Raw genomic sequence first — 14,172 nt, forward strand, 5'->3', positions numbered from 1 at the left:
TAAGAAACAGTGCTACGAAACAATCATAAATAAGGCAAATTCATCTCACAACTAGTTTTTGTCACTGGTGACAGAATGAGAAAAGGAATTTTCCCCCAAACTTCTATAAAGCCAATTAATATAATTATTTTTAAACTGCATTCAGTAACTATGACAAACACACTGTATATGGTATATCTTTATAGGATGGGGGAAGATTGTATTGCTGATCTGCTTGGTCTTTTCACATATGACCAGGTCATACTTCTTATCTGCAAGCCAACATTCTTATGTTGGTTTCATTTTAAAGGAGAACTAAAGGTTAACTAAAGAAGTAGGCTGGAAATGTTGTACATTATGTTTTGGGCTTCTGTACCAGCCCAAAGCAACCATAGCCCTTTAGCAGGGAAGATCTGTGCCCCCAAAGATGCCCCCAGTAGCTCCCCATCTTCTTTTCTGCTGATTCCCTGCTCTGTGCTGCTCTCACTTACCTGAGCTTAGGAGACAACCCCTAGGCTTAGCTTCTCAACAGCTGCCCAGAGCACAGTGAGCATGTGCAATGTCACTGACACAATGGGAAGCTGCTGTGACAACTGTAAAGACCTGGATCATTAATGGTATGCTAAAACTTTAGGCTGGTGCAGCAAGTTCAGTATATACCGTATGGTATTTCTATCTATATTAATTGTAGGGTTAAGCTCTCCTTTCAGATATTAACAGACTGGTAGGTGGGGTTTTAGAGTACATGAGGTTTACAGAAACAAAAAAAAAAAAATTGCTAAGGCAAATTGTAGCAAAAAAGAAAAAAAAAATCAGTGCCACCTTTATTTTTGTTTGGCACTTATTGCAACAGAAACAAAATAATATAACCAAAAAAATAATGTTTATTTTTCCCTTTCAAGCATAAAGTCACGACGTAACAAACCTTTCTGATTTGCTGGTGTGGTGCATTATAGCAGCTCATTGAATGTGAGCCACAGTAGCATGAACCATCCAAAAAATATGGCACACACAATTAATTCCATATATCCATGACAAACAGAATGCCCACATTTTCAGGGGATTTAGCATTCACTTGAGAATGGTTATTCATTGATCTAGAATAATCCCTAGCGATTTTCTGTGGGAGTATTATCTGTCCTTTATCAACTTATTCTGTAGTTCACAAAATCGTATGAGCAGGCCCCATCATCTTGTTTTTAATTTGTAACCCTTTTAAGACTAATACATGTTTGGTATACATAAATGTAAGGTGCTGTATAACTTGCTAGTGCTATATAAATAAATGGCGATGAACAGAACATATAAATGTGAGGTAACTATGAAAACTATCACCCTACAGTCTACTTCAGTGTTCCTTGTGTACACTTATAAGGATTTACTGATTTTAAATATAGTATTACAAAAAAAAACCAAATCACCTGCATGACCAGCATACTGCTAATGCTACGAACAGTAAATAATAGAGCCAATAGGCATATTCATAGCTATTTTTAATTTTATTTTCATGCTTTTTTCTATAACATTTTTATAAGAATGAAACTAGATATAAGCTTAGCACTACCTACACAATCAGATCAAAAACAATCAACTAAAGGATATATTCAGTGTAAAAATACAACTGGGTAAAAAGATAGTCTGTGCAAACTACAAAATGTTTTCAATATAGTCACATACACAAAAAATGTAATCTATAAAGGCTTGAGAGAGAGCAGATGTCTAATGTAATAGCAAGAACACTACTTCCTTCTTTGCATCTCTCTAGCTTGTTAGCCAGTAGGGATGTAGCGAACCTAAAAAAAAAAGTTCGCGAACTTACGCCAAAACCCGCGAATATTCGCGAACTTTGCGAACCCCATAGACTTCAATGGGAAGGCGAACTTTAAAACCTAGAAAAGCCATTTCTGGCCAGAAAACTGATTTTAAAGTTGTTTAAAGGGTGCCACGACCTGGACAGTGGCATGCAGGAGGGGGATCAAGGGCAAAAACTTCTCAGAAAAATACTTTGTTGGCACAGCGTTGCGCAAAAAACGCAAGCTATTCTAGCGAAAATACGCTGCTTTTTTGCTATGTCGCGCTAAACACCATGAAAACGTGATTTGCGGAAAAACGCCATGTGTGACTTGTGCAGCGTATTGTACAATACTTTTGCGACGATAAAAAACGCTGCGCGAACCCAAACTGCGAACATACGCTGAAAGTTCGCGAACACCCGATGTTCGCCGGCGAACAGTTCTCTACATCTCTATTAGCCAGTTGGCGACTAGAAGGGGCTCACATGGAACAAACTGTTTAGTTAGTTTGCTTTGGACCCCAAGCACGCAGGTCAGGATGGACTACACATACTTAAAGTAGATGAAAGGGAGTCTAATGAAAAACTCTTGGTATTTGCAAATATTTTCCTAAAAAACATAAAAAGTACAATTCCATTATTTTATATGGATAAACCAGTAGCCTTGATTATAACTGCAGAGTGTGTGGCAGTTCTTTGAAGTAAAAGTGTGATTCTTTTCTGAATGACAGAATCTTAAGGTTAAGATTCATTTTAACCAAATAATTTAAAAAATTTTAAAGATTTTTTTCTTTTTCTCTGTAATAATAAAACAGTAGCTAATACTTGATTCTAATTAGTTTGCATAAATCCATACTGGCGGCAAAACAATCTTTCTGGGTTTATTTAATGTTTAAAAACCCCATAGCTATCCCTGCAAACAGGATTTCAGTCTTAAAGGAGAAGGAAAGGCTAAGTCACTTGGGGGTGCTAAAATGTTAGGCACCCCCAAGTGACTTAAATCGCCTACCTTGTACCCCGGGCTGGTGCCCCTGTTAGGAGAAAACAGCACCAGCCCGGGGTACCTGTAGCGAGCGCTTCCTCCTTCCTCTCTCTTCTGCCGGCGAAATCTCTGGGCCGGCGCATGTGCAGTAGAGTGAAAAGTGACTTTCTTGTTAGTTTGGCTTTTCTCTCTACTGCGCATGTGCGCCAACGCAGAAGAAGGAATAGCTCGCAAGTACCCCGGCTGGTGCGGTTCTCTGCTAACAGGGGCACCAGCCCGGGGTACAAGGTAAGCGATTTAAGTCACTTGGGGGTGCCTAACATTTTGGCACCCCCAAGTGACTTAGCTTTTCCTTCTCCCTTAACTTGAGGTTTTCCATGGACAAATGGATTGTTTTCTTTATATACGAAGGATTACCCACAACATAGGCCTTAAGTATGGTCCCATGACAAGTGATATCCATAGATCATGACACTCAAAATATGCAATTTAAGTACATATTTATGCATATTATCACTGATACAGTATGGGACATTATGGGCTATTCCACCATTAAAAGGGAAGAGTGTAAGGTTGATTGGTCATCAATGTGGTTGTAGTACCCACATATCTGTCCCCTTTAATGGAGCAATGAGCATAAACTCATTTTTTAAATTGCATGCACTTGCAAAGAATTACTAGTAAAACATGGGGCCTGGAAATGTGGATTGATCAATCCCTTGTAATGTTGATTTACTCAAATGGCAGAAGTGGCAATTCCTATTTGAAAGGAAGAGACAGTAAGGCTGATGCCACACGGGCGTATTCTCGGCAAGCCCAAAAAAACACCTGCCGAGAATACGCCCCGTTACTGTAGAGTTACCCTACCTTGTGCTTGCATGCGAATGAATAGAATACGCTCGGGTGCAGGCACATGTAGCCGATATCCGCCAAAAAAAACGTTTGCCGCTATTTTCGGCACGCATTTTTGGGCTTGCCGAAAGTGTGGCATCAGCCTAACACCTATGTGCCTGTGTTTTTTTTTTACAGAAGGGTCTGTCCTTGTAAATGCTTTACAACGTATGCAATCAAATTATAGTTTATTCTTCTAAAACCAGAGCAGACTGCTTTACTGTCTGTATCTCTAGGAAACCTGCTCTTTGACTACTATCAGGGTTCTGACAAATGGGATGCCTTACTGCCAGCAGAAAAATGCCTCTCCTGCAGATGACAAAGAACCCCAAAATACATTTCAACAGGCAAAAAATTCAAACTGGTGAATATGAAACACTTAATGCATAATGTGCAATGCACAGCAAAGTAAGTCACACACGCAAAAGCCCACAACTTTTTTTTGTATTTTACTTAAAGACACATTTACAGAAAAACAATAAAATGTATAAATATGCGTAAACTATATAAAAGCATGATTTTAAGGGAGATTTATTCATGCTATTTCTGTATCTTATGTGGAAAAGCTGCAAAAACACTATGTGAACTTCCAGAACTAAATATAAATGGATTTATTTTGCACTGGGAATGCACAGGGACTTAAAGCCCCAAAATCCATTACTTCACAATGGAACAAGGTGAGGGAGGGTTTGCATTACACTGTGAGCCTAAAGGGGGGGGGGATTGGCCTTTGCAAGCACAGAGACATTTTATCATAGTTTCCTTTCAATCTTTGGAATCAGGTATATCTAAAAATAAATACATTTATTAAGGGAAGTTCAAATATTATTTATGCGCCTCTTTACATAACCCCAAGTGATAAAATGAGCTAATATCAAAAATGGGGGGATGTTATCCTTTCAAATTTCTTTATGATTACCAAGCTTGAGATAGCACGCTTCTTATTAACAGCAGATGCTCACAAATAAAAATAACCGATACATAAAGGTCAATAAAAATAAAAGAAGCAACAACAATAAAATAATTACAATTTGGTTACTGTTTAGAAAACGGTTTATTTATAACATCTACTGATTCCTAAGGAATTGAATTATTTTGTTTAAAAACAAAACAAAAAAAAAAAACAGTTGTTCTGTATAGGATACGCAATTTTATTTTATTCTGAACTATTAAAATCTTTGCATCAATGTCATTAGAAAAGTGTATTTTTAGTATAACATCTTAAAATAAATGTCCCGATTCCCACAGGAATGAATGGAGCATTTTGATAATTGCCCTTTGTGGTAAGAAACACTTGGTATATCATACCACTTTGGTAAGGCTTATTTATCAATTTTCTAATTTGTGATATATATATATATATATTTTTTTTTTTTAATTCAAATAAACTTGAAGTTTTACCAAACTCAAAAGCTTATTTATTTAAAAATTTCTAGTTTTGGAAACCATATTTTGAATCCGGGAGCTTTTGTGCAAAAAAATTCAAATGTTGGAGAAAATTTGAATATAAATGTTTATAAATCACCCCATAGTTTTGTCCCGATACCATAATCTACAGCGGACAGTAGAACTTGTGTTTAGGATATACTGTCGTATCCACGCAAGGTGCTCTCCTGCACCTTGAAAGGATGTTAATTTCCCCTGTCACCTTCGCTGCTCTGTCACTGCTATCCTATTTTATCAAACAGATTATGCTATGTCATTTCTGCACTCCCTTCTGCTCATTACTTACAGATAACAATGAGATGTGCTGTACCTCAAGATAAGGAAATACAGATAACATTTTCAGAGGTGAGGATCTTCACTACTACTGCTCAGTGCTGTGCCTCTTGGTTTGTACAGTAAACCCAAAATAGCAGTCTTTGTTAAGCTAGCGCTTTAAATGTTTTTGAGTGGAGAACAGCTTATAGTCAAAACCACTTTTTTTTTGTTAAAAAACAAAGCAAGTACTATACTTATTACTATGAAAAGATAAAGGCATTTACCTAATATTAAGCCCACCATTGTACTTAAATATCCAGTTCCACTTCCCAGATTGAGAAAAGACAATCCCGGCTGAAGCTTAAGTGCTTCCATAACTTCAGAATAGATGCACGGTGCTGATAAGTGTATGTTACCATGCTTCCAAGCCAAATCTTTATAAGCATTGTCCCTGTATCCCTCCAAATAATATTCTCCGCGATCAATTGCTCTAAAGGCCTGTTCCACCCTTTCAGTTCGTATATATTGGGCTTCTTTAAGATTGTCGATTAGATCATCATTGTCTTCACCAGCGCTCACTGCTCCACCCATGATGTTCCTTTTGCTTTAAATAGTTTGGTAATGCATCAGCAAAAGGGCATCAATATATGATCAGCTGGAAACAGTCTCCCTCTAGCAACTCATTAGAATGCCTGCACTATAAGCATCCTGTAGAAGAAACAAAATGCAGAGGTTTTAAATTACAGGCAAAAAATACAGAAAAGCATGCCACTGTAATATCTCACAAAAATCAGGGAAATCTAAGTTAGTATAATGTACATTTGTGTTGAACAATAATTGGTTTAAATTTTTCTACAGGAAAAATGCAACATTAAATCATGCACAAACAACCTCATCTGCACTCTGTATGGCGGTAAGCATGCAGGTAATTTAAAGGGGAGATAAGTCCAAAAATAAAATGTTTCATAATTAAATTGTAAGCAACGTTCCAGCATACATTCATACATACATTACTGCAAAAGGCAGTCAATAAAAAGGGACAGATACTACATTCAAAAACAATTATATACACAAATACCTTTTATTTACATAAAAAATATAGACACGCACACATATAGATATTCAGTTTGGTGGTACACTTAAAATTAAAAGAGGAACTAGCATAAACATTACAATTTTATAGAAGCTTCATCTCACAGAAAAAAGAAGCTTTATAAATATAATTCATGTACTGATATTTAAATAATGGAGTTACTCTTCACTATTCCCTTTCAGCAATTAGTCTATTTTCATTTTCTCCATAGGCAGATGTATTAGAACTAACACCTTTAAAGTAACTCCAAACTGCTTGTGGAGCAAAAGAATTTAGTTTATTTTGACAGCTCTAACACTTCTAGACAAAGGGAGCACCCCAATAATATATCAGACCTATCTGTAAAACAATCTGACTCCTGCATGAGCCTATATTCAATTTTCATTTTTTGTGATAGTTCCCCTTTAAAGTCATTATAATGTAGATGCCCCAAAATACACTATACATGTTTTGTGACAAAAATTGCAAATAAGAAAGTGGACCCCAGAAAACCATATATCTAGAAAGGACACGCTGGGGCTCAATTATAAACACTGGGCAAATTTGCACCAGAGCAGTATTCTATAGCAACCAGTGGCTAGATTTTTCCAGCCAGCTGGAGGTTAAACATTAAAAGCAAACATCTGATTGGTTGCCATAAGGTGCAAATTTGCCCAGTCTTTAAAAATGAGCCCCAGCGTGTCCTTTCTAGAAATATGGTTTTCTGGGGTCCAGTTCCTTATTTGCAACTTTTGTCACAAAACAGGATGTACAGTTTTGCAGTAGTAGAAATGGACTACCTAAGCACAAGGTGTATTTTGGGGCATAAATTACCCCCACTCTGTGCAATCCAAAATGGGTAATTCTCTGTAATGAAACAGTACCTTGTACTTGATCCTAACTAAGAAGTTAGCAATCCTTATTGAAAGCAAAACAATCTTGTTGGGTATATTTGATGTTTAAATAATTTTTAGTACAAATTATGGTAATCCAAATTAAGGAAATACCCCTCATCCAAAAACCAAAGGTCCCGGTTCCATACCTGTATTATCCAATATTTATAGAGCGTTACATATACATTTATGCAGTGCTTTACAGAGATTGTACATCATTCTCATCAGTTACTGCCATAGCAGTCCCTATAATATTTATATACAGTAGAGTCAGTTTATTATCAGGGGCCCATTAACCTGCCTGTATATTTTTGGAGTGTGGATGGAAACCCACTTTGGCACTAATTTATCTGCTTTAAAGGGGTTGTTCACCTTTAAAATTAGATTTTCGAATTATGCAGAGAGTGATATTCTAAGAAAATTTGCAATTTGTCTGAATTTTTTTTTTTTTTTTGAAGGGAAAGAATAAAATAGCTTTTTTGTTCAGCGGGTAGCTAGAATGCAATTTTCCCTAACAAGCAGGCATTGGTTTAAATTAGAAACCAGAAGATGAACAGAAGAGGGCATACATAAATAAGTAGTAAAAGTAACAATTACAATAAAATTGTAGCCTCACAGAGCAACAGCTTTTCGACTACTGGGGTCAGTGAACCCAATTTAAATCCTAGACAGAAATAATTGAAAAACTTAAAAAAGTTTGAAGTTGCTAAGAATAGGATATTGTAATGACTACGAAATGCTAGTAAGGAGTTAATCTCAAGCTGCAGGCATACCTTTAGTTGTCTCAATAGTGCCCTTAAGTCTCCCCATATTTCACCTGTTAAGAAGATCTGAAGCCAAACAGGAAGAAAAAACGCTGAGCTGTGTAAAGAAAGTTCCCATAATGCCTCACTCCTGCACAGACATGCAGACCAAGAGAACATGCTCAGTTAGTAAGACTATGGGGCACATTTACTAAGACACGAATCTGAACCGAATTGGAAAAATTCGAACGAAAACGAACATTTTGCGACTTTTTCGTATTTTTTGCGATTTTTTTCGGCGTCTTTACGACTTTTTCGTTACCAATACGATTTGCGCGAAAAAACGCGAGTTTTTCGTAGCCATTCCGAAAGTTGCGCAAAATCTGCCCATTTTTTCGTAGCGTTAAAACTTAAAAGGTGCGACGTTTCGCGCAAGTTTTAATGCTACGAAAAAAGCGTAACTTTTTGTGCAAGTTTTAACGCTACGAAAAATCGCCAGATTTTGCACAACTTTCGGAATGGCTACGAAAAACTCGCGTTTTTTTCGCACAAATCGTATTAGTAACGAATAAGTCGCAACATTTTTCCGAAAAAATCGCAAAATACCGATCATTACGAAAAAAACGCAATCGGACGCATTCGGCCCATTCGTGGCTTAGTAAATGTGCCCCTATGAGTCAGCTTCCTGCTGATTGGCTCAGATCCACATTCCTAAGGGGGGGGTGAGTTCTTAGCATTCTTGAGGGAGGGGGGGAGCAGAAGCTGCGTGTCTCTGGCACAGGAATTACAGACACAACTAAACTTTTTTTCAGAGAAGTCAGTGCAGCATTTCTGCGAGTGATTATGGCTGTATTTATATAGACCTTTCTGATAAAGCTTACTTAGTTTTTACCTTTCTTTCTTCTTTAAAGGTGAACTTAATTTAAGACAATTTTTTTTTACAAGAAATCATTTAGTAGAAGACTACCTGTGAAGACTGTGTGTCAGGATTTCAATACATGTACACAAGGCAGTAAACTGTAATGGTGAGGGGAAAAATAATTTAGGGAAAGGGGTATGTGCAGACCTAAATATGTAATAATAACAATGTTTTCTAAACGTGTGTAGAGTTGACACCCTCTTTTGAAAAAAATACAATGTCCACATTCCCATATATTGCCATTATAGCTTAGGCTTCACCTTGTTCATTCTCTTGCTGAACTTACAGGGAGAGCGCACTGAATAAAATCAGTGAATATGGTGCCTATGGAATTCATTACACCTTAAGTGGATCTCCACCCAAAAAACAATATTTTACATAATAAAAAAAAATGTTTTTTTACACTGTCTGACTCACTAACATATACAATATATAATAAGTGGGCTCGTCTAGGGCAATTTGACAATTTAAGCTCAGTAAATAAATTTGTATTTATTTTATGACTAACAAGAAATAAGCCTTAAACATATAGTTTACTTACTATAACTGCCGAAACAGTTCTATTTAAACACGACACAAAAAAAAAAAAGCACTTGTCCGAAATGAACTATATTATAACTGGAGTAAGCACTAAGAGAAGCCTGAACCACAACAAGAATATATATATATAGCACTATTTCACAAGATTAAAGAGATGGAGCCAAAGCACATCATTTCAGATGCATGAACATTTCCTGTTATACAGTTGCTGCCTTAAGCACTATTTCTCACATGATCGACAGTCTGCAGTCGCCTTTAAAGGAAAACTATACCCCCAAACAATGTAGGTCTCTACAAAAATATATTGCATAAAACAACTTGTATGTAAAACCCTGTTTCATCTTAAACCAGCAGTTCTCAACCTGTGAAGTCAAATGACCCTTTCACAGGAGTAGCCTAAGACCTCCTCTCTGGTTGGGGGTCACCACAACGTGAGGAACTGTATTAAAGGGTTGCAGCATTAGGAAGGTTGAGAACCACTGTCTTAAACTGTTTTAATTAAAATATACAGTTTAGTAGTAAGTGCCAATGGGTTGTCCTAAATAGAGAATTGCCATTTTCAATATTAAGGGCTGCCCACTGGGATCATACCAAGGCACACATATATCACACATAAGTCACATCAGCTAATAAATAGGCAAAGTTTTGTCTTTTGGTCCCACACTTCCACAAACTGCTGCATTATTTCCTGTCAGGTGACCTCTGAGGGAACACACAGACCAGCACACAATGGCGGCTCAAGGTAAAAGGGCAATTTTTACTGATATAGGAAATAGATTCTTTAACAAGACACTTAATATGAAACTATCTGTTGGTTAAGTATTTATTATTGGGTTGTAGTTATCCTTTGAATGTATTTAATACTTTTTATACTGGTCAAATAAGTACTAAGGGAAAAGTAAGTGCCGATTAGTTTTTTTTCCACTTATCTAAAACAGGTCAAACACAGGAATATCCACACAATTGGGTAGGTAGGCAAATGAGCAGGTTCACTGTCTGAATTGGACAGCAATATGAATGAGCCATACCATGCTTGTTCAATCATTTGCCCCATGGAGATAGGACTGCATTCAAGACCTGATGCAGTCCGTGTCCCACAAGATTTTTTTAACTTTCCCAATATCTGACCTGAAGTCTGAAGTTTCAATGACACACTGGTCTGGAAGGCCATTGTTTTTCCCCCTCCTTCACAGAACAATCAGTTGTATACTTGGACAGGAGTTAGCAGGTAGAACTTGGTATTCCCAGTTTAAGGGTGAAGACACACTGAGCTACTAGTAGCACTACTTTTTAAGAGCTACTAAATGCCAGAAAATACCCTGCTATTGACAATACTGAGAATTGCCTCTGCTTAAACACACATAGAGACAATTATCAATATTCTTTAGTAGTCACGACAAGTAGCTGCTACTAGTAGCTCTGTGTGTCTTCACCCTAAACCTGATATTTTTTAAGGCCACCTATGCTCCTAATAACACAATGCACGTTATGCCTAATTTTTGGATCTGGCCAAATAACAAATCCTCCACAAACATTTGCCAGAAAAAAAAAATCAGATCGAAAACCTAATTTGGATCACTTTTAGGATTCAGATTGGCTAAGCACTAAAGATTACAGTGAATTGGAATCCAGCAGAATGCTGACCCAAATCCTGAATTTGGTGCATCCTCATTAATAACATAAAACTACTTACCTGGAGCCCCGTGTGCTGTTAAAGGTATCATTCAAAAGATTGGTAGTGAGTTGCTGCCTCCCACTTATCCTCCACCCACATCCAAAACCCAGGAATGTAAACTTTGGCCTGATTGATCAGTGCTGGGCACCCCTAGTGAACAGGATTGCTAGGTTTGTTTACAGGCTAGTGGCTAAAAACAACTGCCACAGTGCAATCTTACCTTGCTTACCTTGTTTTCTGTTAGATTTAGACTTAAATTTTCATTTGCATATGCACAGTAGCATATGAATATGAATTTCACGCTGCTACACATGCACAAACTTAAATGTGACAGAGGGAAGACTTGGAAAGCAAGGTAAGATGGTGCTACATGACTGCATTACAAACTTGCCCAGGCCAGTGCAGTTTTTTCCTAAAAGAAGCACTGTCAACAAACTCAGCAATTCTATTGCCTGGTGGGTGCCGTGTCTAACATTTGGCACCCCCAGTGAATAGAACTTTCCTTGTCCTTTACAGAATTGCTTACAAATTCTTAGTTGAAAAACAAACAGCCTAATGTTGCAGAGCAGAAGCAGCAGCTGTGTCAGGTCAAGCACATTCTTATTTGGGAAATAAAATGGGGTGGAAGGGCTAGATTTGGGCAGAACAGAACTCTGTGTTATTGTCCTCTTAAACTGATTAACTGCCAGTTTATCTGACACAAATGTTTCTACAAAACTGCCAAACTATCATTTGACATTTTGGACTTTTTCACTTTAGGGAACTTCCAGAAAAGGAACTTTTATTTTATATAGAAAGATTTTTTTACAAGAAAAGCTTTTAAACTTTTCCTATATAAAGTGTGTAACTCTCATTCTTTGATAATCCACAACTCTAAATTTGCTTCCACTTTATCTTTAAGTGGAAAAATATAATGTAACTATGTTTTTATGCCAAAACCAAGTATGTATTATTTACTGGACTTCAAGTCAGTGCAAAAGAGAATTTTAAGCACACCAGATGACAAATAAGCATATAGCACAGCCAAAGCACAAGGTAATTCCCAAAATATGTCTTCACAACATATATTATGTATAAGCAGAATTTTAACTTAATTCTAAAGTATCCCAGAATAACTTATTATACAATAATGTGTTTTTTTTTTCACTAGCGTCAACAACAACACAAAAGCTAAATATGCAACACAAATCTCCAACATACTCTTAAGATCTGCTCGTTTTTCAAGATCGCCAGACAAGTGGATCCTTCTCCTGATATGCCCTCTTAAGGTGGGCGATATTGGGCTAATTCGATCATTTAGACCTAGGGCCAAAAAATCAGATTACAACATCGGATATAGGAGTCGTCAGAGCAAGGACCTCATTAATGAGGCGATGTGCTCCCTGATCAGAAAATCAAGTCTGCCCGACTCACATCTGGACGAAAAAAAAAATACATAGTCGAAGATTAGAATGCACTACCTTTGTCCCTTGCAAACAAAACTCGCTGTGGTTTATATGTCATAAAACCCCAGTTTATTTTTACAAAGTACAAATTAAGAAGAATTAATAATTGGTATTTGTCCTTTCATTCCAAACAACCAAATCGCAAATTGTTGCTACACTTAGTGGTTTATGAAAAGCGACTCATAACCTTCAGTATCTGCCACATACTCTAAAGGTGGCAGATCATTAAAGCATGATTAAGGGACCAACCAGCCCCTGGGCCAAACAGGTAGATACCTACAAATTTCACTCATCTGGGTTGCTAGCCTGAACAACCGGAACAGCACGAAGTGAGCAATGGCTTCTTTTTACTCATCTGCCAAATGCACCACCAGATCCATATCTGGCGATGTATGGTGTTTGGTCCCATAAGCAGATTAGATCTATACATGACCTAAAAACAAACCAATGGATTTCCATAGTAACTGGATCCGCCGGGCTACCATACACAGAATGCTAATCATACAAAGTAATTGTGTTGATAGGTTTAGAGGCAACATCATTACTCTAACAGATGTGGGACAGTTGTAGGTATATCACTGCGGAACACAGATCCCATTAGATCTGTTTCTTGAGTGGGGGGGGGGGGGGTTTAGGTTTATAAGTGTTGTCATTAGGATTTCTATGGATGAGGATACCCAGCAGTGAGGAACCACATTCAGAAAGGGGAGCCTGTGTTCCACATACTGACCCATAACCCCAGCTCCCCTTATCCCCAACAGGGAAACTGGAGCACACATAAACAGTTCCATCTACGCTGAAACCACCAGTATCATACGATCTGTAAGCTTTGCACACGGAGCCTTTTAAGCCAATTAAGTAGATCCTACACTTTGAGTGTTAAATATGAAACTGTCATTGCAACTTCCTTTGTTTACATGAACACCCGCACTAATAATACATTTCTACTCTGGTAGTAGCTTTCTTAAAAAAAGAATAAAAAAAATACAGCTTTGTGCGAATAAAGGCAATCAGTTTAGCACTAACCCTCTATGCGCAGTCAAAAAACACAATTCCTTTCCCGGAAAATCACACTATTTATTATGCACACACAAAACAGGTGACATGGCCCCGTATAGACAAACAAGTGCAAGCATACGGACATCATGACAGTCAGACATCATACCGCCCAACAGTCCTGCTTTTCACAACACAGCCCGCAGTCTCGAATCGTTGTTTACATGGCCAGCTGCTCGGCTTCTGCAGGCCAGCTCTCGCAGCTTCCTCATAATCTCGCGAGATGACACGGTGACGTCACCGCCGACGGCCTATACAAACACACTCACCCCGCCCGTAGCCGCTATAAGGGTGATGAGTGGCGAAGCGTTGAGTTATTCTGATGTGTAGAAGTATACTTTTTTCAATAAAAAAAGAAAAAAGCCCGGTTAATACCTTATAATAAATATTCCCCTATCTGTGCGGGATACAGGTGTACACTCATTGTTTTGCAGCAGCTGTTGTCAGGGAACAAATGAAGGAAGGGAAAAAAGTATTGTGTTTG

The 14,172-nt window shown here is 37.7% G+C and overlaps 1 protein-coding gene across 1 annotated transcript; it reads right to left on the bottom strand.

The window, feature by feature from the left end:
- Window positions 1-4,774: 4,774 nt before the first annotated feature.
- Window positions 4,775-13,859, bottom strand: pcmtd1 (protein-L-isoaspartate (D-aspartate) O-methyltransferase domain containing 1). Its single transcript, NM_001011375.1, is given in 2 exon segments — window positions 4,775-6,053; window positions 13,798-13,859. A coding segment is annotated over 1 exon segment (414 nt). The 5' UTR covers window positions 5,937-6,053; window positions 13,798-13,859; the 3' UTR covers window positions 4,775-5,522.
- Between the last annotated feature and the right edge of the window lie 313 nt (window positions 13,860-14,172).

The sequence above is a fragment of the Xenopus tropicalis genome, chromosome 6 (genome assembly GCF_000004195.4).
Source record: "Xenopus tropicalis strain Nigerian chromosome 6, UCB_Xtro_10.0, whole genome shotgun sequence".
NCBI lineage: Eukaryota > Metazoa > Chordata > Amphibia > Anura > Pipidae > Xenopus > Xenopus tropicalis.